Genomic DNA, 25980 nt, shown 5'->3' with positions numbered 1-25980 from the left:
GACCGCACATGCGCGGCCGGAACTCCGCCCCCTCTTCCCCGGACCTTACAATGGGGCAGCGGATGCATTGAAAAACTGCATCCGCTGCCCCGTTGTGATTTTATTTCACAATATGCATCGGTACATCGGCCCGACGCACTGCGACGGGCTCGTACCGACGCTAGTGTGAAAGTAGCCTTATGAACATACTGTAAGTGAACACATTTGTAAGTAAACCCTTCTAAAATGCATGCAGATAAAAGACAAGATGCATATGAGTCTTATGCTTTTAAGTAATATGTTTATTAGCAATAGAAATATGTATGGCAAAACTGCAGGTTTTTCACATGCAAAGATATTTTTCTACCTCCACTGTATTTTGAAAATCAGATAATGCACAACAAATAGCCTATATTAACATAATCTAATTGCTTACAATAATTATACTTCATTATGTGCTTTTATATTTCATTTATACTGTAATATTGGAATTGACTGTGAAGAATAATTTAACTTGCGCTAGAAAAAAATATTTTCCAAAGAATAAGAAAAATTCAAAACAGGAATTACAATGATAACTTTCCTGTTTGTGCAAAGAAACCAGTTATAGCAATCCTTTTATTCAGTGAACACACAGGCTGCGCCCCTACATGCACACTGAAGGACATCGGTGTAACTATATGATATTTTCCTCCCATTTGCGCACAGCAGGTGAATTTTCTTGGGTGCGGTCAATGTAGGCTGGCAGCAGGTGCAGTCATGTTCCACCATCTTTGGAAAACTGGGATGTCTGAAAAATTAATAAGAAACTGCAGATGGAACTTTTCTTTCTTTTACACGCTATACAGCAATTATTTCAAAACATTCTAGAAATAAAATTTTGTTTTTTATATATATATATATATATATATATATATATATATATATATATATATATATATATATATATTTGGGGATGGTCAAACAAAAGGCAATCCATCCATGTGTTCAGACTGTCTACCACGGTAAAACATGCAGCCGCAGGGACTCGAATATATTATCCGAGCGCACCTAAGATACTAGGATAACGCCCAAGCATGCTCGTCTAACACGTTATCCGAGCATGTTCATTCATCACTAGTCAGGACTTTTATTTTAGAGCCATTGGAAGGAACTCAAACTGGACACTCATTTACAAATATTTCATTATTAAGGTCTGTATGTTACAGGAATAAAAATTTAATATTTTTTTTCCAGAAGCGAATCTCACTTTCCATAAACAATTAGTGGCAATTTTTACAAATTGAGTACAAATGAACAAAATTTAGGCTTTAACAACAATTCATATTCATAGTACAGAATACACAAAAGATCTCTGAAAGATTCCATGGATCCCCTTGAGAGACAAGAGGGCATTCCATCTCCGTCTGGAGCAAAACAAAAGTTTCAATATGCCTGGGAGCCAAGGCTTTTTCAATACGAGAACTACAGTATTAATCTACAGAACAGGTCACAGTGGGGATAGTTGATGGTTTTAAAAAAAAGGCTTATATATTTTTTTTAGTAGAAAATAGCAAATACTTTGGTAATTGTGTCAAATTCTTGCTTTCAATGTTTATCCAGTCAATTGACATTCAAGGGATAAAACTTAGTCATGCATTGTTGACATACCTATTCCGCATTCCCATTATCCTTTCTCATCCATCGGTAGGACATGTTGAAGATATGTCTTTTTTTAAACTTCATTGTGTAGCTATTTGTGATTCAGTCTTTAGCCCACATTTATTAAAAATGGCACATGGTAAAAATGATGTTTTTTGATAATAGTCCTTTCCCATATCATTGCCCCATTTAAGATAAATTGAAGTGACTTAAAAGTATTGCGTTGGCATGTTACAACTCAATTCAACCATTGAAGAGGTTGCTCACATACAAATGTCAAATTGATGAAGCCACATGAGGTCTAGGGTCAAAGGTGACATGCAGCTCTGCATGGTTTTAATGTAGGGTAGAACCTAGTATATATATATATATATATATATTTATAGCTGCTTTTGGTGCTTCTGGAAGTCAAACGTTTGATGCCATCTGTGAGCTGAAGAGTTATTGCAGTGGCTTGTTGAGAACCAGACTGGAGAGAGAAGCTGCAGACTGCTAGCGAGAATTCAATGTATCTCTAGAGATTCTCTGTAACATGGCTGAGTGGCAATGTGCGATAACACTGGTTCTCTGACCAATTATCTGAGGTATCTTTATTCCCTGCAACACTATTTAGACCAGGAAGACTGGACCTGAGCAGTCACAATGTTCTGAGTTCTTGAAACTGTGCTACCGCACTGTGCTTAACTTTTAAGGGAACCTGTCTCCTGATTCCCAAACGGCAGGCAGCACAAATCAGAGCCTCGCAACATGATCGCACCTAGGTATATTTTATATTGAAATGCTTTGGAGTTTTCGAGAAAAAATATATAATTTAAAGCTTCAGACAGGGACCATAGACTAGTCTGGCTCCACTCCTAGTCTGGCTGCTGAAGATGATTGACAGATATCTCCCTCATCTTTACATAGGGAAATCACCAGCAACAGTTTTGAGTAGAGCAAGACTAGTCTGATCTCCAGCTATGGTCCCCAGCCGAATCTATAAAGTATATTTTCTCTGAAACATCAGAGAGTTTAAGGGTAAAATATACCTGGCTGCAATCCTGAAGCATGAATCATTTTTATAGGTTCCCTTTAAAGAACGGATCTAGAGTGGAACCACCAACATGTGATCCATTAACTATAACCTCAAACGTATCTAACACTGACTGTAACCACTAGGCTTTGTGCCAATTCTAACGTAAAGTTGAGTTTGCAGGAAGACCACACCACTAGCTGTTATGTGCCATCTTTTCGTCAGGAAACCAAACAATGTCTCAATGCTTGTATCCAACCCTCTAAAAACCGATAGAATTGTGTAAAAATTCAAAAGTTCCTGATGCATTTCAAGATCTTTGTTTGCAGTCAGTGAATGTACAGTTTCTTGCTAGTATCCGTCATGGCAGAGTATTTACTACAATCAAGGAAATGTTCTGTGAGTTAATCAGAGCAAAAATATTTTTTTTCTTGCCCTGGACTATAGACGTATAGTGCTTACTTACACTGAAACAGTGTAAAAATAACTAAGTACAGCTTATTAGCGTGTTGCATCACTTAATTTTACAATGAATACATTTTTATCTCTATAATTAGGGATAACAATGCCACTATCCACTAACCTGGACATAGAAGTACAGTACCCGCCACAGTTTGTTAGAGTCACATTGGCTTCACACCCTTCACTTTCTATAAGTTTCCATGATTTCATCACATCACATTTGCCTGTAGGAGAAAAGGAAAAATTGTTTGAAGTTGTAAAAAAGTCCTAATTTTGCAGATGTGTTAGTTGATTGTAGAGAATGTTGACAGTAAGTTCCCATGTGTAGTAATATTAACGGTGGCGCAGTGGTTAGTACTGCAGTCTTGCAGCGCTGGGGTCCTGGGTTCTAATCTCACCCAGGACAACATCTGCAAAGAGTTTGTATGTTCTCTCCGTGTTTGCATGGGTTTCCTCCGGGCACTCTGGTTTCCTCCCACATTCCAAAGACATACTGATAGGGATTCTAGATTGTGAGCCCCATCGGGGACAGCGATGATAATGTTTGCAAAACTGTAAAGCGCTGCGGAATATGTTAGCGTTATATAAAAATAAAGATTATTATTTATTAAATGGTTTTTCCCATTATTAGAAGTTCTCACTTAGAAGTGGTCCAACAGCTGTAACTCCCACCTATTCCAAGAACGCAGATCTGAAATGCCCCATTTGAATGGAACCGTAATATACTTCCCTGGCTCCTATTTTAGGGTCCCATTCTTGGCAAGTTGTCACCTATCTCATGGGCAATTGATACATTCTAAAGATGGGAATAACCCTTCAAACCCCTATTCAACTTCTAAGTTATAATAACCTGTGAAACAACATTCAATTATGTCTATAGGGCCACACCGATAACTACATATCTCCACAGTAGTAATATTTATGTTGTGTCATTGGATTCTATATTGAAGAGGTATTCAGTTTAGAAGCAGTAATAATAATAATAATATTATTATTATTATTTATTATTATAGCGCCATTTATTCCATGGCGCTTTACATGTGAGGAGGGGTATACATAATAAACAAGTACAATAATCTTGAACAATACAAGTCACAACTGGTACAGGAGGAGAGAGGACACTGCCCGCGAGGGCTCACAATCTACAAGGGATGGGTGAGGATACAGTAGGTAGGGTAGAGCTGGCCGTGCAGCGGTTTGGTCGATCGGTGGTTACTGCAGGTTGTAGGCTTGTCGGAAGAGGTGGGTCTTCAGGTTCTTTTTGAAGGTTTCGATGGTAGGCGAGAGTCTGATATGTTGTGGTAGAGATTTCCAGAGTAGGGGGGATGCACGAGAGAAATCTTGTATGCGATTGTGGGAAGAGGAGATAATAAGGGAGTAGAGAAGGAGATCTTGAGAGGATCGGAGGTTGCGTGCAGGAGAGTACCGGGAGACGAGGTCGCAGATGTATGGAGGAGACAGGTTGTGGATGGCTTTGTATGTCATGGTTAGGCTTTTGTACTGGAGTCTCTGGTTGATGGGGAGCCAGTGCAGGGATTGACAGAGGGGAGAGGCCGAGGAATAGCGGGGGGACAGGTGGATTAGTCGGGCAGCAGAGTTTAGAATAGATTGGAGGGGTGCAAGAGTGTTACAGGGGAGGCCACAGAGCAGGAGGTTACAGTAGTCAAGGCGGGAGATGATGAGGGCATGGACTAGGGTCTTTGCGGATTCTTGGTTTAGGAATGTGCGGATCCGTGAAATATGTTTGAGTTGGAGGCGACAGGATGTGGAAAGGGTTTGGATATGTGGTTTAAAAGAGAGATCAGTGTCAAGGATTACCCAAGACAGCGGGCTTTTGGGACTGGGGAGAGTGGGCAGCCTTTTACTGTAATGGATAGGTTCGTTCGGGAGGTCGTGTGAGATGGGGGAAAGATGATGAATTCTGTTTTGTCCATGTTAAGTTTCAGAAATCTAGTGGAGAAGAAGGATGAAATAGCAGACAGACATTGAGGGATTCTGGTTAGTAGGGTGGTAATATCTGGTCCGGAGATGTAGATCTGTGTGTCGTCAGCATAGAGATGATACTGAAAGCCGTGAGATTCTATGAGCTGTCCCAGGCCAAAGGTGTAAATGGAGAAGAGCAGGGGCCCTAGTACTGAACCTTGCGGGACACCGACAGATAGGGGGCGAGGTGAGGAGGTGGTGTGTGAGTGGGAGACGCTGAATGTACGGTCAGTTAGGTATGACGAGATCCAGGATAGGGCCAAGTCTGTGATTCCAAGGGATGAGAGGGTCTGCAGCAGCAGGGAATTGTCCACTGTGTCAAAGGCAGAGGACAGGTCCAGGAGGAGGAGGATAGAGTAGTGTCGCTTGCTCTTGGCAGTTAATAGGTCATTGGTGACCTTAGTTAGGGCAGTTTCAGTGGAGTGGTGTGATCGGAAGCCTGATTGAAAGCGGTCGAAGAAGGAGCAGGAAGATAGATGGGAGGACAGTTCAAGATGGACATGTTGTTCCAGTAGTTTTGAGGCAAAGGGGAGAAGTGATATAGGGCGATAGCTAGATACAGAGGATGGGTCAAGAGAGGGCTTTTTGAGGATAGGTGTGATTGAGGCATGTTTAAAGCTTGAGGGGAAAATGCCAGTTGTTAGTGATAGGTTGAAGAGATGGGTTAGGGTTGGGATGAAGACTGTGGTGAGGTTTGGGATGAAGTGGGATGGGAGTGGGTCAAGTGCACAGGTGGTGAGATGCGATCTTGAGAGTAGAGTGGAGAGTCCGTCTTCTGTAATGGTGGAGAAGTTGGTTTTGGAGGTGGCGGGGTGGGTGGTTGGGAGGAAGGGTTCTGGGGGTTGTTTACTAAAACTGTCTCTGATGTTCTCAATTTTCTGCTTGAAAAATGAGGCAAAGTCTTTTGCTGAGATGAGTGGGGAGGGAGGAGGTGCTGGGGGACGGAGGAGAGAGTTGAAGGTGTTGAATAACTGTTTGGGGTTGTGAGACAGGGAGGATATGAGAGATGAGAAGTAGGTTTGTTTGGCTGTGGCGAGTGTGGTCTTGAAAGTAGTGAGGGACTGTTTGAATGCAATGAAGTGCTCGTTGGAGTTGGATCTTTTCCATCTGCGCTCAGCAGCTCTGGAAGCTCGCCTCAGTTCTTTGGTCATGCTGGTGTGCCAGGGTTGTCTGTTGATTTTGCGAGCTTTGGTATGTGTGAGAGGGGCAAGAGATTCCAAAGCTGCAGCTATTGTGGTGTTATATAGAGCGGCAGCATCATCCGCATTGTGTAGGGAGCTTATGTTTGTGAGAGAGAGGAGGGATTCAGAGAGTGAGTGAAGATCAAGGTGTTTAAGATTTCTGCGAGGATGTGAGAGTTTGTGGGGTGGGGGTTGTAGACAAGGAGTGGAAAGGGAAGAGAATGTGAGTAGGTTGTGGTCAGAAAGAGGAAGAGGTGAGTTTGAGAGGTTAGATAGGGAGCAGAGGCGGGTGAAGATGAGGTCCAGTGTGTGACCATCTTTGTGGGTGGCTGTAGAAGACCATTGAGTGAGGCCAAAGGAGGAAGTGAGAGATAGAAGTTTAGAGGCAGCTGAGAGGGAAGTGTCAATGGGGATGTTGAAGTCGCCCATGATGATAGTGGGGATGTCAGCAGCGAGGAAATGGAGTAGCCAGGTGGTGAAGTGGTCAAAGAAGGTGGTGGCTGGCCCTGGGGGACGGTAGATGACAGCCAGTTGGAGGTTGGAGGGTGAGTAGATGCGTACAGAGTGCACCTCAAAGGAAGGGAGGGTAACAGAGGGTGGCAGTGGGATTGGGGTGAAGGAGCAGTTATCTGACAGGAGAAAACCAACTCCTCCGCCATGCTTGCTGCTGGGGCGGGGTGTGTGAGAAAGGTGGTAGCCACCGTAAGAGAGTGCAGCAGGGGAGGCTGTGTCAGAAGGGGTGAGCCAGGTTTCAGTGATGCCAAGGAAGGAGAGTTTGTTATTGATAAAGAGGTCATGGATAAATGAAAGTTTATTGCTGACAGAGCGTGCGTTCCATAGTGCTCCAGATAGGAAAATTGGGGGAGTGGGGGCAGGATGAATGGGTATGAGGTTACTATGGTTGTGAAGACGTGTAGAGGATCGTGGCAGGGGATTAGAAATGAGTGTGGGAATGTGATGAGGAGGGCCAGGATTTGGGGATATGTCGCCAGCAATGAGGAGCAGCAGACTGAGCGTTAGAAGGTGTGAGCTGGATAGGTCATGATGTGGCCGTGTGTGTCTGGAGAAAAAGGATTGTGTGTGGAGGAACAGTTCTGTGGAGGAGGTAATATATTTTTTCTATAGCGCCAACATATTGTACATCACTTTACAATTCATGGGTGACATGTACAAACAAAATAAGACAGTACAGAGTAATGTATAGTAGATTCAAAGTGCCACTGAGTGTATGGATGGTCTGGAAATAAATGATAAAAGGAACCAGATTCTGAGAAAAAGTTGGGAAGGGAGGCTAGTCTAAAAAAATGTGTTTTAGGGTATGCTTAAAACTGTGGATACTGGGAATTAACCAGATTGTCTGCTGTAATGCATTCCAGAGAACTGGGGCAGCATGAGAGAAGTTTTTGAAATCAGAGATGAAGGTTTGGATCGTAGAGGATGTTAGTCTTAGGTCATTAGTGGAAAACAAAGCACAGGTAGAATGATAGAGAAAGGATTCTAGTCAATAAGATCCAGGTAATGTGGCTCTCTATGCAGACAATATACATTAGCTGACGAAGAAGCTTATAGCTCAGTATTGAACCTAAGAATTATCTTATACATTATGCGCCCCTAGAATATTAAAATTCCCTTTGATCACTTTAGGAAAAAAACATAAAGCCTATATTTTTTTTTAACTGGATATAAATGTAATGTTGAAGCAACATTCCAGCATTTTTGCCTATATACGTAGTGTATCTTAGGCTATTCTTAAAGAATAACAGAATGATGTAGAGACTCTTGTGTATGCTTTATATATTTGAAGTTTAGTTGATGCACCATTTTTGTGTTGTCTGCCACTTTGATTCCTTTTTCCCCTCAATTATGTTTTCCACAATGAGGACTACATTTCCAATGAAGCAGAGGAGACAGAGTCCCATCACACTGCACTTAATCTACTCTCAGTGATATCGAAAGACAGTAGTGATAGATCAGTGACATTGAATTGCTGCCTCTGATATATACTGTAGAGTTTCACTGTAACTTTTGTGATGCTGACTAAGCCCATCTCCCTCCCTCTTGCTTGGGATAGGTTGATACCTGTCAGCTCTTCTAAGCAGAAGGCAGGAGTGACAGACTGAAGCTGCATTTCATAGCATACATTAGTTATTATGAACACAGCACTGACTAATCATTGCTAGACTCACCTTTCATATCAATGCTCTCATATACTGTATAAACAGTGATTACATCTTCAAAAGCACAATAAAGGAAGAGTTTAGTGGAGCCGGGAAGTGACTGAGAGCTGACAGAAGAGATTTCAGAGATTTCATATTAGTGATGAGTCATTAGCAAACATTGGCTTTTTTATTTGAATGATTGAGAGTTGGCACTCTAAAGCATAGGTCTCAAACTGCATTCCTCGAGAGCCGCAAACCATGCGTGTTTTCAAGATCTCCTTAGCATTGCACAAGTTGCCGTAATAATTATGTGTGTAGGTGATTAAATTATCACCTGTGCAGTACAAGGAAATCCTGAAAACATGACCTGTTTGCGGCCATTGAGGAATGTAGTTTGAGACCTCTGCTCTAGAGATAACCTCTTGATGTTTTCGAATGGTTCTCACTGGGGATAAAATTACACAACTGCTGATTGTTATGACTGCGAAAGCAAACTTGGAAGACAAATGGCTGAACCTGACAAGTCCCTTTTCAGACTAGGAAAAGTCCTTCTCTGACCCTGGTCCGTCCCTGCACAACCGTGGAGGTTGGCATCCTAGGGCACCGAAAAAGTCACCCCCACTCTACAGCAGCTTACCCTGAATGTCCTTAGCAGCTCTTAGGATCTCTAGAGTAACAGTTTCCTAAGGAGAATAGGAATCACACACAAAGAAACTGCAATCAACACAAACTACAGTGTGAATGAATTCAACAAAGTCTATCACCAGCAGGAAACACCAGTAGGGGAAGGAATTAAAAACTGCACTCGAAAGGTGATAGGACAGAGACACAGAGTAATTGAAAAACCACCTTTCACACAAAATATACAGATACAAAGACAACAGAACTGAAACACCCAAAGAAAAGCTGTATCAGTTCTGGCTTAGTAGAAAGAAACACCAGGATCAGAACAAAGAATCATGGTTTCGAATCCAGAATCATGACACTGATGCAGCCAAAACCCCACCCATCCAGCCTGCAGTTCAATTGAAAAATGTTAATAATCCATTGACATTGGCTACCTGAAAGTGAGCAGTGTTTCAATTTCATGAGAATGGAGTAATTTTTTATTAATGGGGTTGTCCAGGTTTAACATAAAAGTCTTCAGTCACTCTCATTGACTGCAGACTTGTGAATCCTCACTGCATGCACAGTAAATACTGTCAGGTCAGTTGACCGCAAATATGTGATATGCATACTCCTGGCCACATTCCAACTAGACATGCATGGCTTTCCTCAATTCATTAGTAGAGATAAGAGAACCCAAAGTTAAATGTTCAGAGTTTGTTTCTTCCTCTCCCTCTCCCTCTCTCTCTCTCTCTCTCTCTCCTCCGTCCCATCCCTGAACAGAAAAGCTGGTGTTACACATTGCAAATTGCTACAGCGCACAATCGACAAGATGACGATAGGCGTCCACGCCCCTAAGACCTATGTCATCACTCTGCCCACGCTCCTTCATTGGCTGAAAAAATGGCGCCATACGAAACGTGACTTTGGCGCGAAAGTCACGTACCGCATGGCCGACCCCCCACAGGGATCGGGTCGGGTTTCATGAAACCCGACTTTGCCAAAAGTTGGCGACTTTTGAAAATGAACGATCCGTTTCGCTCAACCCTACTAAAGCACAATAAACAGCAAAAGACATTAGATATTACTTGTGACCACCATGTAGAATATATCAATGTTAACACTTTCACTTTCTTCATCTTCAACAATAAAGATATTAACCTGCTCCAGGCCACCACGATTATGGTAGGCTTACTGTTAGTTCTTATAGAAACCACTCCATGTAAAGTACGTAATTTATGAAGAAAGTTGTCAAAGTTCAGTTCATTAAGCATTTTTCTTGCTCAGTTGCATTTCGAAACCCCTTTATATTTGTCATGAATGAATCCTCTATGGAAATAATACGTAAAAAAGAAATAATAAGACTTACGTGGTTCACAGTACTGTATTGTACAGCATCCATCAGCGCTTGTAAAATTGACCTGTATGCCCTGTAGAAAAACCATCAACAGAATTTTGTCAAAAGATGATAATAGCAAATTAAATACTACATATATGCAACAAGTGCAATACAATAAATTCTGTACTGTACCTGGTCACATTTTAAGGGTGTCTGCACTGGGCATGACATCACTCTTCGTATAACTGAAAATTTGTTTGGTTCACAGTCATAAGACGTGCAGTTATCACCAGGTGGTCGCCAAAATTTTTCAGGCTGAAAAAGAAAATCTTGTCCATGACTTCCACCGTGCCTCAAAAATATTTCCAAATTACATGTAGGGTATTGGCGCACTCAGCAGAAGAAATTGCACGTCAAACTGAGGTCTATTTTTTCCTACTCTTTTTTCCCTATAAAAATTAAAAACATTTGGCTAAAACAATATTTTAGCGGTAAAGATGTAATTATTCTTTCTACACTGCCCTATGGTATAAAATAATGTGAGGGACATGTGGTGTGAACATGCTCACTGCACCCGCAGGTGAATTCATTGGGGGTCGTAGTTTGTAAAATAAGCTCTTTTATGGGTGGTTTCTACTGTTCTGGCACCTCAGGAGCTCTGCAAATGTGACATGGCACCCTCAGACCACTCATGACAGTGGGCACATAGCAGTGACGTCATGCACTCCCATTGCTGGCACACTGAAGAGAGCCTCCGGCTTCAGAAGAATATGCCGCATGGATGGGGTGAGGAGAGAAGGGGAGTAGAATCATTTTTTTTTCTATTCATTAAAGAACAGCGGCAGAATGAGGGAAATGTATACCGGGATGGGACCCAGGATAATTGCCCTATATTCCAGGATAGATCCCAGGATAAGGGACAAATATACCAGGATGGGACCCAGGAAATGGGGTATATATATCAGGATTAGGGATATATATTCCAGTATATGCCTAGGATGGGGGCCATATATACCAGGATGGGACAAAGGAAAAGGGGCATATATACCAGGATTGGGGATATATATTCCAGGATATGCCTAGGATGGAGGCCATATATACCAGGGTGGGACCCAGGAAATGGGGCATATATATCAGGATTGGGGATATATATGTTTCAGTATATATATTCCAGCAGAGAAGAGCGACCAAGGTTATTAGAGGACTGGGGGGTCTGCAATACCAAGATAGGTTATTACATTTGGGGCTATTTCGTTTGGAAAAATGAAGACTAAGGGGTGATCTTATGTTAATGTATAAATATATGAGGGGACAGTACAAAGACCTTTCTGATGATCTTTTTAGTCATAGACCTGAGACAGGGACAAGGGGGCATCCTCTACGTCTGGAGGAAAGAAGGTTTAAGCATAATAACAGACATGGATTCTTTACTGTAAGAGCAGTGAGACTATGGAACTCTCTGCCGTATGATGTTGTAATGAGTGATTCGTTACTTAAATTTAAGAGGGGACTGGATACCTTTCTGGAAAAGTATAATGTTACAGGGAATATATACTAGATTTCTTGTTAGGGTGTTAATCCAGGGATCTAGTCTGATTGCCGTATGTGGAGTCGGGAAGGAATTTTTTTCCCCAATGTGGAGCTTACTCTTTGCCACATGGGTTTTTTTGCCTTCCTCTGGATCAACATGTTAGGGCATGTTAGGTTAGGCTATGGGTTGAACTAGATGGACTTAAAGTCTTCCTTCAACCTTAATAACTATGTTACTATGTAGTATATGCCTAGGATGGGGGCCATATATACAAGGATGGGACCCAGGAAATGGGGCATATATACCAGGATTGGGGATATATATTCCAGGATATGCCTAGGATGAGAGCCATATATACCTAGATAGGGCCCAGGATAAGGGACATACAGTTAGGTCCATATATATTTGGACAGAGACAACATTTTACTAATTTTGGTTATAGACATTACCACAATGAATTTTAAACAAAACAATTCAGATGCAGTTGACGTTCGGACTTTCAACTTTCATTTGAGGGTATCCACATTAAAATTGGATGAAGGGTTTAGGAGTTTCAGCTCCTTAACATGTGCCACCCTGTTTTTAAAGGGACCAAAAGTAATTGGACAGATTCAATAATTTTAAATAAAATGTTCATTTCTAGTACTTGGTTGAAAACCCTTTGTTGGCAATGACTGCCTGAAGTCTTGAACTCATGGACATCACCAGACGCTGTGTTTCCTCCTTTTTGAAGCTTTGCCAGGCCTTCACTGCGGTGGTTTTCAGTTGCTGTTTGTTTGGGGCCTTTCTGTCTGAAGTTTAGTCTTTAGCAAGTGAAATGCATGCTCAATTGGGTTGAGATCAGGTGACTGACTTGGCCATTCAAGAATATTCCACTTCTTTGCTTTAATAAACTCCTGGGTTGCTTTGGCTTTATGTTTTGTGTCATTGTCCATCTGTAGTATAAAATGACGACCAATCAGTTTGGCTGCATTTGGCTGGATCTGAGCATACAGTATGGCTCTGAATACTTCAGAATTCATTCGGCTGCTTCTGTCCTGTGTCACATCATCAATAAACACTAGTAACCCAGTGCCACTGGCAGCCATGCATGCCCAAGCCATCACACTGCCTCCGCCATGTTTTACAGATGATGTGGTATGCTTTGGATCATGAGCTGTACCACGCCTTCGCCATACTTTTCTCTTTCCATCATTCTGGTAGAGGTTGATGTTGGTTTCATCTGTCCAAAGAATGTTCTTCCAGAACTGTGCTGGCTTTTTTAGATGTTTTTTAGCAAAGTCCAGTCTAGCCTATTTATTCTTGTTGCTTATGAGTGGCTGCACCGTGCAGTGAACCCTCTGTATTTACTTTCATGCAGTCTTCTCTTTATGGTAGATTTGGATATTGATGCGCCGACCTCCTGGAGAGTGTTATTCACTTGGTTGGCTGTTGTGAAGGGGTTTCTCTTTACCATGGAGATTATTCTACGATCATCCACCACTGTTGTCTTCTGTGGGCACCCAGGTCTTTTTGCATTGATGAGTTCACCAGTGCTTTCTTTCTTTCTCAGGATGTACTAAACTGTAGATTTTGCCACTCCTAATATTGTGGCAATATCTCGGATGGGTTTTTTCTGTTTTCGCAGCTTAAGGATGGCTTGTTTCACCTGCATGGAGAGCTCCTTTGACCGCATGTTCACTTCACAGCAAAACCTTCCAAATGCAAGCACCACACCTCAAATCAACTCCAGGCCTTTTATCTGCTTAATTGAGAATGACATAACAAAGGGATTGCCCACACCTGTCCATGAAATAGCCTTGGAGTCAATTGTCCAATTACTTTTGGTCCCTTTAAAAACAGGGTGGCACATGTTAAGGATATGAAACTCCTAAACCCTTCATCCAATTTTAATGTGGATACCCTCAAATGAAAGCTAAAAGTCTGAACTTCAACTGCATCTGAATTGTTTTGTTTAAAATTCATTGTAGTAATGTCTATAACCAAAATTAGAAAAATGTTGTCTCTGTCCAAATATATATGGACCTAACTGTATATACTAGGATGGAAAATATATATACCAGGATGGAAACAAGGATAAGGGACATATATTCAAAAATGGGGCCAAGAATAAGGGACCTATATACAAGGATAGGTGATAGATAGATATATACCAGGAAGGGGACATATACTTGGTGGTCACATACAGTAATCTAGCAAAGGTCCCTAGTCCCCCCTCCTTGGATTTGCTCCTTCCTATGGAGTGTTTCATGGTATCGTGCCTCATTATTTACTATAAAAGTTCCAACATACAATATATTTTAATAATCCCTTGATATCTAGTCACAGTATTTCCAACATACCTTGATCACAACAGTGTTATTCATGGTACAAACATCCTGAGAACAATTATGACAACACTGTTCTGGTAAATTATTATCCGATTGACCCTAAAGGAGAAAAAAAAGATGAATGTTTTAAATTAAATGCTGAAATGATATCTCTGATTTCAAAGTCAGAAATCATTTCGAATGTACAGTAATATTATAGAACGGTTGGATGAAAAGCAGTATGTTCTGCTTTTTAGTCTAGAAAAAAGACGACTGAGGGGCGATCTAATAACCATGTATAAGTATATAAGGGGACAATACAAATATCTCGCTGAGGATCTGTTTATACCAAGGAAGGTGACGGGCACAAGGGGGCATTCTTTGCGTCTGGAGGAGAGAAGGTTTTTCCACCAACATAGAAGAGGATTCTTTACTGTTAGGGCAGTGAGAATCTGGAATTGCTTGCCTGAGGAGGTGGTGATGGCGAACTCAGTCGAGGGGTTCAAGAGAGGCCTGGATGTCTTCCTGGAGCAGAACAATATTGTATCATACAATTATTAGGTTCTGTAGAAGGACGTAGATCTGGGGATTTATTATAATGGAATATAGGCTGAACTGGATGGACAAATGTCTTTTTTCGGCCTTACTAACTATGTTACTATGTTACTATGTTACTATGTTACTATGTAATCTAACTTAATATTCTTAATTTGCAATGTTATGATGCTCCTATTATTCTCACTTCATATATTTGGAGAACAAAAAATGGTACAAAATGCCTGCCAAGTGGGCAGAAATTATGTATGCCAGTTTCTTTTGCAAAACAAACTTTTCATGTATTTCCCATTAGGCTTTATTATAGTCTCTTGAGTGTTCATACACCAATATCTAGTGCAAAATGCCTAAACAAAATAAAAATAAATACATTTAAAAATAGCAACATGGTTGTGAATGCAGAAATGAAAAAAATCCTCCCAAATGTGCTGTAAAGTCCATTTAAATATAAAACAAAATGCTAAATAGTGATGAGCGTGTGTACTCGTTGCTCGGGTTTTCTCGAGCACGCTCGGGTGGTCTCCGAGTATTTGTTAGTGTTCGGAGATTTCGTTTTCATCGCCTCAGCTGAATGATTTACAGCTATTACCCTGCCTGAGTACATGTGGGGGTTGCCTGGTTGCTAGGGAATCCCCACATGTAATCAAGCTGGCTAGTAGCTGTAAATCATTCAGCTGAGGTGATGAAAACTAAATCTCCGAGCACTAACAAATACTCAGAGACCACCCGAGCATGCTCTGGAAAACCCGAGCAACAAGTATACTTGCTCATCACTAATGCAAAATTAATATTTTGGTTCAATTATGGGACATTGTACAATGTATACACTTTTCTAAATATGTATGAGTGTGTGGCATGTTAAAAATCTATCTGAGAGTCGTCTCTTTTGACCTACTGATTTATCTCCTCATTTTGTCCTCCCCATACATATATTTATGCTTTCCCCCCTTTGTCTAGTGTTAGTCTTGTATGTCTTCCCCTCTGTTAAAAATTAGAATTTCTGAATAATATCTAAAGCATAATCTGATGCTTATCTATTATGTATTCGGTTTAAATTGTTGTCATTGAAATCTTGTTATATGTTTATATACACGCCTTTTGATTTTTTTTTTAAGAAATTATATTTTGTGAAACATTAAAATCCTTCAATAAAAAAATTACAGTTAAAAAAACCTCAAAAACCTAAACAGATACAAAGGGGTTACTGGATCATCTGCTCTTCTTCAGTAGACTTTTGTGAAAAGAACACCTTTTCTTGTATTTGCCTTTTATTTCGCAATTGGATCTTCTGAGTTCAAGATCATGACTTCATACAACACAATCTAGTAATACAGCACAGACTATAAAAGGAAAGCTCTGCTAACTCTATACTACAATGCATGTACTAGGCTTATCCAATAAATCTATTGCAAGCAGCCAACAATATCAGGTTACATACATACACATAAAGAGCAAAAAGAAGAACACTGAACATAGATCAAAAAAATAGATATGGGACAAAATATTACAAAAGAAAACACCTTTATTTAAACAATGGGTGGCAATAATTGATCCCTGATGAAGGACTTGTTCAGAAACGCGCGTCGGGGTGTGCGCCACACTTGACCACCATCACACCCCCATAATGTAACCATTGCTGCCCATCCACATTCGCTATCCCTATACAATGACAACATAGTTTCATATAACATAGTTAGTAAGGCCGAAAAAAGACATTTGTCTGATCAAGCGCTTCTACGGGACCCGTAGAAGCGCTTGATCAGCGCGAAACGGCCGTCATCGTTCCCTGCTCACCTCCTGCTCACCTGCACTCCCTCGGACCGTGAAGCTGTAACTCTTCATGTCTTGAATAAAGCATTTGGACCACAACAGGGTGAGTGCTGCTGCATTTTCTGTTCCTTGTCATATGTATGCAGTTGGCTTCCATGCGAGCACCCCCTGCGCTGAAGGCTGATTGCTATTAATCACCGCTGTTGATCTGCCGAAAGGAGAGAGGCTGTGCAGCCCGACTTTTTTTCTTTTTCTTTTTGTTTTGGATTACTACCTATCCCTATACAATGCTTCTTAAATGCTCTACAAATTATTATTGCCACACATTGATTTCTGGAGAGGCCTCATGTGATGATAATTATCTACCATTTACTGAAATACTGCGACTCTTGTATAACACATATGGTAGTATTAACAGGATTACTGTGTTTAGGTATAGCAGTTACTATTTTTGTTATCTCACATCTTTACTGTGGTCTCCCTTAAAATTAATTGTTATACCTCTATGCATATTCTTGGTTTTATCACTTTTTCGTATTGAATTATTGTTTTTATTCATGCGGGCACTCTGTTGCATACATCGTCAACTATTGCCACTCATTGTTTAAATAAAGGTGTTTAATATTATAATATTTTGTCCCATATCTATTTTTTTGATTCATGTTCAATGTTCTTCTTTTGGTTTTCACTATTATCCCGAATGGTCTGCCATTTAGCTCTTTAGGATGTACACACTATTTCCATACATTATTATGTGCACAATATTTTAACCTTATGCATATATGATCTGTTACGCCCAGTTTTTGTTTGTTCTTACATACATACGCATGCACAGAAGAATGAAGCAAACTACATTATGGAAACTATCATGCTTCTGTATATCTTTGTTCTGACTGATATCTAAGCCTACAACTTCAGTTACACGGTACCTTCATTATCTCAGACACATCAAGGAGACAGGAAGCCTGTACACAATTTCCACAGCATTGTCCAAGTTCCTGTTTGTATATAAATCCCTGAAGATAAAAGTAAAACAATGTTTACAATTTTTTAAAAGTTTTCAATAATGGTATCAATTTTGCATTATTTGGTTTCTTAGTATCTTCATTCACCATATAAACACCTCATGCAATACACAGCCCTGGTGTCACTATCAGCTTTACTGTTTGTTCCATTTAGGCCATATTATCTCCTCTTGCTCTAACGTGATTGATCATATTGGACACATTTTACCTTTGTGCCAAATTTACAATTAGTTTCCTTAGATCTGACATTCCTTGGAACAGCAACACAACAGTTCATGAAAAGGATTGATGAATAAATAAAGGGTACCTATTACTGATGAGCGAGTATACTCGTTGCTCGGGTGACCTCCGAGTATGTATGACTGCTCAGAGATTTAGTTTTCATTGCGGCAGCTGAATGATTTACAGCTACTAGCCTGCTTGATTACATGTGGGGATTCCCTAGCAACCAGGCAACCCCACATGTACTCAGCCTGGCTAGGAGCTGTAAATCATGCAGCTGCCGCGATGAAACCAAAATCTCGAAGCAGTCATAAATAGGGTTGAGCGAAACGGGTCGGCCAGATTCAGAAGTCGCCGACTTTTGGCAAAGTCGCTGACTTTTCGACCCCTGTGTGGGGTCGGCCATGAGGTCGGCGATCTTCTGATCTGGAATCGGAATTCCGATACCGAGTTCCGATATGTTTAAGATATCGGGAATCGGTATCGGAATTCATATTTAAGTGTAAAATAAAGAATAAAAAAAAACAATATTGATATACTCACCCTCGGACGTGCCCTGGTTCTCACTGGCAGCCTTCCTTCCTAAGAATGAGCGCCTGAAGGGCCTTTGATGATGTCGCGACTTGTGATTGGTCGCGTAAGCGGTCACATGGGTGGTCACGCGACCAATCACAAGCCGCGACGTCATCGAAGGTCCTTCAGGCGCTGATTCTTAGGAAGGAAGGCTGCCTGTGAGAACCAGGGCCCGTCCGAGGGTGAGTATATCAATATTTTTTATTTTGATTCTTTATTTTACACTTAAATATGGATCCCAGGGCCTGAAGGAGAGTTTCCTCTCCTTCAGACCCTGGGAACCATTAGAAACCCAATGCACTGCATTGGGTTTCGTGTTTCGGCCGACCCGACCCCGACTTTTCTATAGGATCGGCCGATTTCACTGGACCCGACTTTTGAAAAAGTTGGGTTTCGCAAAACCCGACCCGATCCTATAAAAAGAAAAGTCGCTCAACCCTAGTCATAAATACTCGGAGGTCACCCGATCGTGCTCGGGAAAACCCAAGCAACGAGTATACTCACTCATCACTAGTGCCTATCATTTCCAAAAATGTTTTATATGGTAGTAGTGAGGCTTGAGAAAGGTTCCCATATTTTTGGACCGAAACGTGGCCAAGATGAGCTAATTAAATAGCCATTATTCACTACATACTGTGTGCTGCCTCTGATTTATGGAGTTCTATCTATCTATGTATTCAGTTCTGACAGTTTAGGCTGTGAATTGGCTGTTGAATTTTCCTGGTTCCTTTGAGATGTGTGCCGTTGTTTTTTTTCCTCGAACCCATTCACTTGCATTGGCGAGTCTCATCTGATATACGAGGCCACTCACAGCATGCTGTGATTTTTTTCCTCAGCCCGATTCCATCTGAGGAAAAACTCTCAGATGACCACTGCCTCATTGAATAACACTGGTGCGAGGGCAATACAATTTTTGCTCGCATTGCTCTCGTCTGATGTATACACAGTTGGGAGTGAGGCCTAAAACTTCAAGTCAGTGAGCTTGTCAGGAGCATCGTGGCAGGTACCATTTATGCTGGTCAACCCAAACTACTCAAGCAGATGGTATAAACAGCATTCATTCTCTATCTTCTGAGCATATAAAAATGTTTTATGGTTTTACAGAAACACTTACCACTGGGCAATGAGTTTGGCACACTTTTGGACGGCATATTACTTTTGAAGCACTGTTTTCCATTGTGCACTTGCATTCTTCACAGTTTTCAGGATTGTTTGGAACAGAGCTTCCCACCTGAAAATAAAGAATTTTACATTGCGTAAATGTTTTCATTTGAATTAGCTCTCTTTTTTAATATTTTTTGCTTTTTAAAGATATTTAAAGTTTTAGAGATACCACCACCCCTTTATGGGACTCTGTCAGCAGAATTTTACACCCCAAACTATATGCACATATAGCTCTTTCAAGGACAAGTCCAGCAATACCTTTTTATGGCCAGTCCATTCCTCGGTTACTGAGAAATCAGTAATTGACTTGATATAAAAATGTGGCTAAAGAGCTACAGTACTTGTAGGTCTGAAACCTTTGCCACTCCAGCTCTATTCCCTACCCAGCACCACCTCCTCCTTCAGCTTAACTGACAGCCTCTGTGCTGTGTGACTTCAGGTAAAGGAGCCATCAGCCAAGCAGGAGGAGAAGGTGGAGGGTGGTAATAGAACTGGAGTGACAGAGGCTTCAGATCCACAACCTAATTTGCATATGAATGCAAATATGATTTCTCATTCATGGAGAAAGGGATTAAAAGATTTGGGATATGTGAAGGTATTGCTGCACTTGCCTTTGTAAGAGCTACATGCACATATAAGTAGCTTCGGCTGTGAAACCTTGCTGACAGACTCCATTTAAGGGCTCATACCCACTTGCTCGATGCTCGGATGAGTCTCGCACAGCAATACCCGGCGCTGCTGCCCGCACTCAGATCAGAGCGTGTGGCTGCATAGGAATACATGCAGCCGCAGGCTCCACTCCTCTGTGCCAAGTGCAGTGCCGGGTATTGCCGTGCGAAACTCATCCGAGTCTTGCACAAGTGAGTATGAGCCCTAAGATCCAAACTCAGTAGCTCCAGCTTACAACCTGGTAGGGATTGAAGAGGAGTCTTCTTTTGCATAAAGTTTGAGAAAATTGCTCTTGTTCTCAGAATTGTAAAGCCCTAGTAATGAGAAAATCTTCCATCCCTAAATGTTCCCAAAAGCCTCTGAAATAATAGATTGGCAATTTAATTCACTCACTATACATCTAGGATATAAACTAGAATGGATGCTGGGTTAGTCAAGGTAAATACATTGGTATTCCTTTTTTTAAACCTTATCCAGAAGCATAGGAAAGTGAAGCAACCTTGAAATGTCCATTATAGACTTACAGTAGCACCCAAATGTGATGGGCGCAAAGCACAGTTGTCATCTGTTGCTAAGGAGAAAGTAAGCAGCAACTGATAATGATACTGAACCTTTATTCTAATGTAAAAAAAATAATTACAATAATTGATATTGATTTATCAATATCTCTCAAAAAGCATTCAAGGTCTAAGGGAAAATCTCAGTCCAGAGACTATCACCTAGTCAAATCAGCTCTCTTACTTTGCATTGATGAGGAGCAATACCCCGAAACACCGTGAATGCAATTGAGATTGCGATTTGGCTTTATCCTAAATCATATTTCAAGGTTTGTTAAAGGGTCACTAGTGACTTGTATGGTTACTGCTTTCAACAAGAGGCGCTATAGAGTAGAAGTCCTCTTCCTCCCTGAATTGGCAATTTGCATAAAAAGCATTCAAGTCATTTTTAAAAGGGTTTTCTATGATTGTTAATACCCACTACAAATCAAGTACTGCCTCTCCGTTGTTGGCCACAATCATTGATGAGTGATGACAGGCAGCAGTAACATGATGACTAAAGCACACATGACCACTGCAGCCAATCACAGGGTTCATGTTGAAGTAGTTGTCACAAGACTGCTGAGCCCAGAGATTGGCTGCTGGTGTCACATGTACTGTAATCACAACATCATTGGTGCAGCCTATCAACAAAGACTCGTGTAGTGGGGAAGAGGAATCATTGGATTTGTGGTGGGCAAGTATAGCTAAGTTTGGTACTTTTTATCCTGAAAGCCTGCAAATAAAAAAAAATGTTGTTTTTTTTCAAGACAAACCTGTCTAAGCATCTTACCTCATATTTTGAGCCTTCATAATTACAAACAATCAGAATCTCTGTAGTGGTGAAAAATACACTATATTATTACATATCAGTTTCAAGACTTCACATATGTTTTTCTGAGATATGGAAAAAAGATACAGTAGATAGATAGATAGATAGATAGATAGATAGATAGATAGATAGATAGATAGATAGATAGATGTTTCAATCCATTGGTTATGTGTAATGTTCAGTGTAATTCAAAGGGAATTCAGGAGGATTTCACTACCCAAACTATATGCACATGCAGCTATTTCAAAACAAGTCCAGCAATACTTTTGCCTAGGCAGTCTGTTCCTAGTTACTGAGAAATCAGCATTTGAATGCATATGTAAATGAGGCTGAAGTGCTTTTGGCATGTGAAAGCTGTTCCCAAGGCTTTGTCCTGGCAAACATGAGAAAGTGTTGCTGGGTGAAGAATAGAGCTGGAGTGACAAAGGCTTTCACAAATGAAAGCTTTTCAGCCTCATTTTGATATCAATTCCAATGCTAATTTCTGTATAACAGTTTAGCAGAGTGGCCAATAAAATGTATTGCCAGACTCCTCCATTGCCACTTCTGAACATTAACATTACCCCCAACAAACCCATTTTATATTAGATTCCCTAAAAATACAAACTGGTTACTATTGCTGCACTTGTTATTTTACCCTTAAAATTCAATTCAGGATGAATTTGGATGTGAAAAAATTATGGATACATGCCTATTTCCATGGAATAGAGAGATGAACTTCAAAAATCTGCCGTGGATTCATTATTGAGATATTTTCTTTAGATCTTATGTAGACTGCTCTGAGCTCTTGAGCTGTAGGGATTCTCTTTGCCATCATAGCTGTGACGCTAATAACTACTCATGGACAAGCCGTGTGGCTGAGTAGTCAAAAATTCTCGGGTCAGATACCAAGAACACGCATCGTAAACTAAAGTAGAAAGTCAAAGGCTATAATAATAAATAATAATAATAATAAAAAGGCATAGTCATGTCATGGTCTGAGGTCAGAATACCAGAAATAAAGAAGATCAGAGCAAAGGGGCTAGGCAAATGGATGGTCAGAACAAGGTCCAAGGTCAGGCAGCAAAAGATCAACAAACAGAGCACAGCAATTGAAGGGAATAATGCACCACTGAGCAAATGGTACGATTGGCAGAGATCTGGGACTGACGGCTTAGCTAAGTAGCTGAGTAATCACTAAGAACAGGAAATAACTGAAGAACAGCTCAGTATTTGATGCACTAGATTAGACAACTGAGGTGTCTATTAAAATTCTGACAGCTCGGCATACAATCGTGACAATAGCTTGCTACATTCTGTGCAGAATTAAGTGATATTTCTAGGAGAGAAAAACTATGGTATGTATGGCATGTGTGACAGTAATAATCACCCAGGATATTATACCACTTGACTTTGAAGAACAAAATTTCTTTTGTGTTCTTTTTCTTATCTTTTGATTTTGAAGCACAATACAGCTGAATGTATGAGGGTTTCTTTTTCATGGGACACGTCTTGGTTGGGAATGAGACCAGATTACTGTGTAATGTACTGAAAAAATGTGAGCTAAATTCTGTATGGAGTGAAATGGTGTAAAAAAGTAATTTTTTTTAAGGCATTCAAAATAAAAATGACTTGGTAACTTTATTTTGCAGGTTCGTGCAATTACTGTTATATCAAATTTATATACTGTAGTTCTTTTGGTATTTTAAAGCTTTTCAAAACTGATTTTTGAAACAAAAATTGATTTATGATTCTTAACATTTTTATTTTTCTATATTTTGTAGTTCAGTGGTACCATTGTGGTGTAAGTATGACATCACTTTTGACAAAAACTTTGTCAAGGTAAAACAACCAACAAAATGTCTGTTTTGAAAGAACTGATACTCATATAGCAAACATGCTTTTTATATTATTTTTTAATAGAGAAAAAGGGGTACATTTGAGCTTTAGAGTATTTTAAATATTTTTATACATGTTTTTTTTACTCCTGTGTACATTTGCTTTAGAATGTCAAACTCTGATCCTGAAATCTTTTGACTGCTTGTAGAGTAAATTGTTATGATTTTTAACAGTTTATGAAGCATGTGGGTGGATGGCATCTAAAGGGCTAAACTGCAGATAGCTCATACCACTTAAGGTAAAAGCAGCTGTAGAATACATCTGTTACCCACCGGGTATGAGGCTCAGTTCCATCCAACATGTAATATGCATTGCTCAAAAAAATAAAAAGAACCCTTAAACAACAAAATGTAACTCCAAGTCAATCACACTTCTGTAAAATCAGTCTGTCCAGTTATGAAACAACACTGACTGTGATTCAATTTCTCCTGCCTTTGTGCAAATGGAACAGAAAACAGGTAGAAATGATAGGTAATTAGCAAGACAACTCCTATAAAGACCATTTCTCTGTTTTCATCCTTTTTGGCTGTTGTTTTGGTGACTTTTGCATTTTGTCATTGCTCTCACCCCTAGAGGTAGCATGACGAAGTGTCTACAACCCACAGAAGTTGCTCAGGTAGTGCCGCTCATCCAGGATGGCACATCAATGCGAGCTGTGACAAGAAGAGTAGCTGTGAGTCAGCACAATGTCCAAAGCATGTGGCTCAAGTGTGTCAGCAGTTCGTGCTTGATGAATCCAATCGAGCACATCTGGGACATCATGTCTAGTTCCATCCACCAACACTATGTTGCACCACAGACTATCCAGGAGATGGCTAATGCTTTAAAACAGGCCTTGGAGTAGATCCCTCAGGAGAACATCTGCTGCCTTGGCAAGAGCATGCCCATGCTTTGTTGGGAGGTCATACAGACACATGGAGGCCACACACACTACTGAGCCTAATTTCTATGTTTTGAGGCATTTCTGTTATGACCTGGTGGTCAGGACAATAATGGACCTGGTGGTTAAGAGCACACGGAATGACCTGATAGTTACTGATAATATAGGACGAGCTCTGGGACGTGGGAACTCTGCTGACCGCAATCCCTAATCCTATCAACCACACTAGAAATAGCCGTGGATTGCTCCTAACGCTCCCTATGCAACTCGGCACAGCCTAAGGAACTAGCTAGCCCTAAAGATAGAAAAATAAAGCCTACCTTGCCTCAGAGAAATTCCCCAAAGGAAAAGGCAGCCCCCCACATATAATGACTGTGAGTAAAGATGAAAATACAAACACAGAGATGAAATAGATTAAGCAAAGTGAGGCCCGACTTACTGAACAGACTGAGGATAGGAAAGGTAGCTTTGCGGTCAGCACAAAAACCTACAAAAAGACCACGCAGAGGGCGCAAAAAGACCCTCCGCACCGACTCACGGTGCGGAGGCGCTCCCTCTGTGTCCCAGAGCTTCCAGCAAGCAAGACAACAATCAAAATAGCAAGCTGGACAGAAAAATAGCAAACCAGAGAAAAACAAGCAGTCACTTAGCTTCTGCTGGGAAGACAGGTCACAAGAACGATCCAGGAGTGAACTAGACCAATATTGGAACATTGACAGGTGGCATGGAGCAAAGATCTAAGTGGAGTTAAATAGAGCAGCCAGCTAACGAATTAACCTCGTCACCTGTGTAAGGAAACTCAGAAATACCCACAGCCACCAGAGAAAGTCCATGGACAGAACCAGCCGAAGTACCATTCATGACCACAGGAGGGAGCCCGACAACAGAATTCACAACAGTACTCCCCCCTTGAGGAGGGGTCACCGAAACCTCACCAGAGCCCCCAGGCCGACCAGGACGAGCCAAATGAAAGGCACGAACCAGATCGGCAGCATGAACATCAGAGGTAAAAACCCAGGAATTATCTTCCTGACCATAACCCTTCCACTTGACCAGGTACTAGAGTTTCCATCTCGAAATACGAGAATCCAAAATCTTCTCCACCACATACTCCAACTCCCCCTCAACCAACACCGTGGCAGGAGGATCAACGGATGGAACCACAGGCGCCACGTATCTCCGCAACAACGACCTATGGAACACATTATGGATGGCAAAAGAAGCAGGAAGGGCCAAACGAAATGACACAGGATTGATAACCTCAGAAATCTTATACGGACCAACGAAACGAGGCTTAAACTTAGGAGAGGAAACCTTCATAGGAACATAACGAGACGACAACCAAACCAAATCCCCAACACGAAGTCGGGGACCCACACAACGCCGGCGGTTAGCGAAACGTTGAGCCTTCTCCTGGGACAATGTCAAATTGTCCACCACATGAGTCCAAATCTGCTGCAACCTATCCACCACAGTATCTACACCAGGACAGTCCGAAGACTCAACCTGTCCTGAAGAGAAGCGCAGATGGAAACCAGAATTGCAGAAAAACGGCGAAACCAAAGTAGCCGAGCTGGCCCGATTATTAAGGGCGAACTCAGCCAACGGCAAAAAGGACACCCAATCATCCTGATCAGCAGAAACAAAGCATCTCAGATATGTTTCCAAGGTCTG

General features: G+C 41.0%; 1 protein-coding gene across 1 annotated transcript in view; it reads right to left on the bottom strand.

The window, feature by feature from the left end:
• Positions 1-260: 260 nt before the first annotated feature.
• LOC138648919 (mucin-5AC-like) overlaps positions 261-25980 on the bottom strand; it is a 130220-nt gene continuing 104500 nt past the window's right edge. The window contains exons 30-37 of the mRNA XM_069738900.1: positions 21510-21550; positions 19462-19578; positions 17457-17543; positions 14236-14322; positions 10555-10677; positions 10393-10453; positions 3216-3318; positions 261-769 (exon numbers count right to left, since the gene is read on the bottom strand). Coding sequence (XP_069595001.1) covers positions 598-769; positions 3216-3318; positions 10393-10453; positions 10555-10677; positions 14236-14322; positions 17457-17543; positions 19462-19578; positions 21510-21550 — 791 coding nt within the window. The 3' untranslated portion in view covers positions 261-597. The remainder of the gene's footprint in view (positions 770-3215; positions 3319-10392; positions 10454-10554; positions 10678-14235; positions 14323-17456; positions 17544-19461; positions 19579-21509; positions 21551-25980) is intronic.

This window comes from Ranitomeya imitator, chromosome 9 (genome assembly GCF_032444005.1).
Source record: "Ranitomeya imitator isolate aRanImi1 chromosome 9, aRanImi1.pri, whole genome shotgun sequence".
Lineage (NCBI taxonomy): Eukaryota > Metazoa > Chordata > Amphibia > Anura > Dendrobatidae > Ranitomeya > Ranitomeya imitator.
Note: the sequence above shows the minus strand (reverse complement) of the source record. Positions and strands in the feature narration are given on the sequence as shown.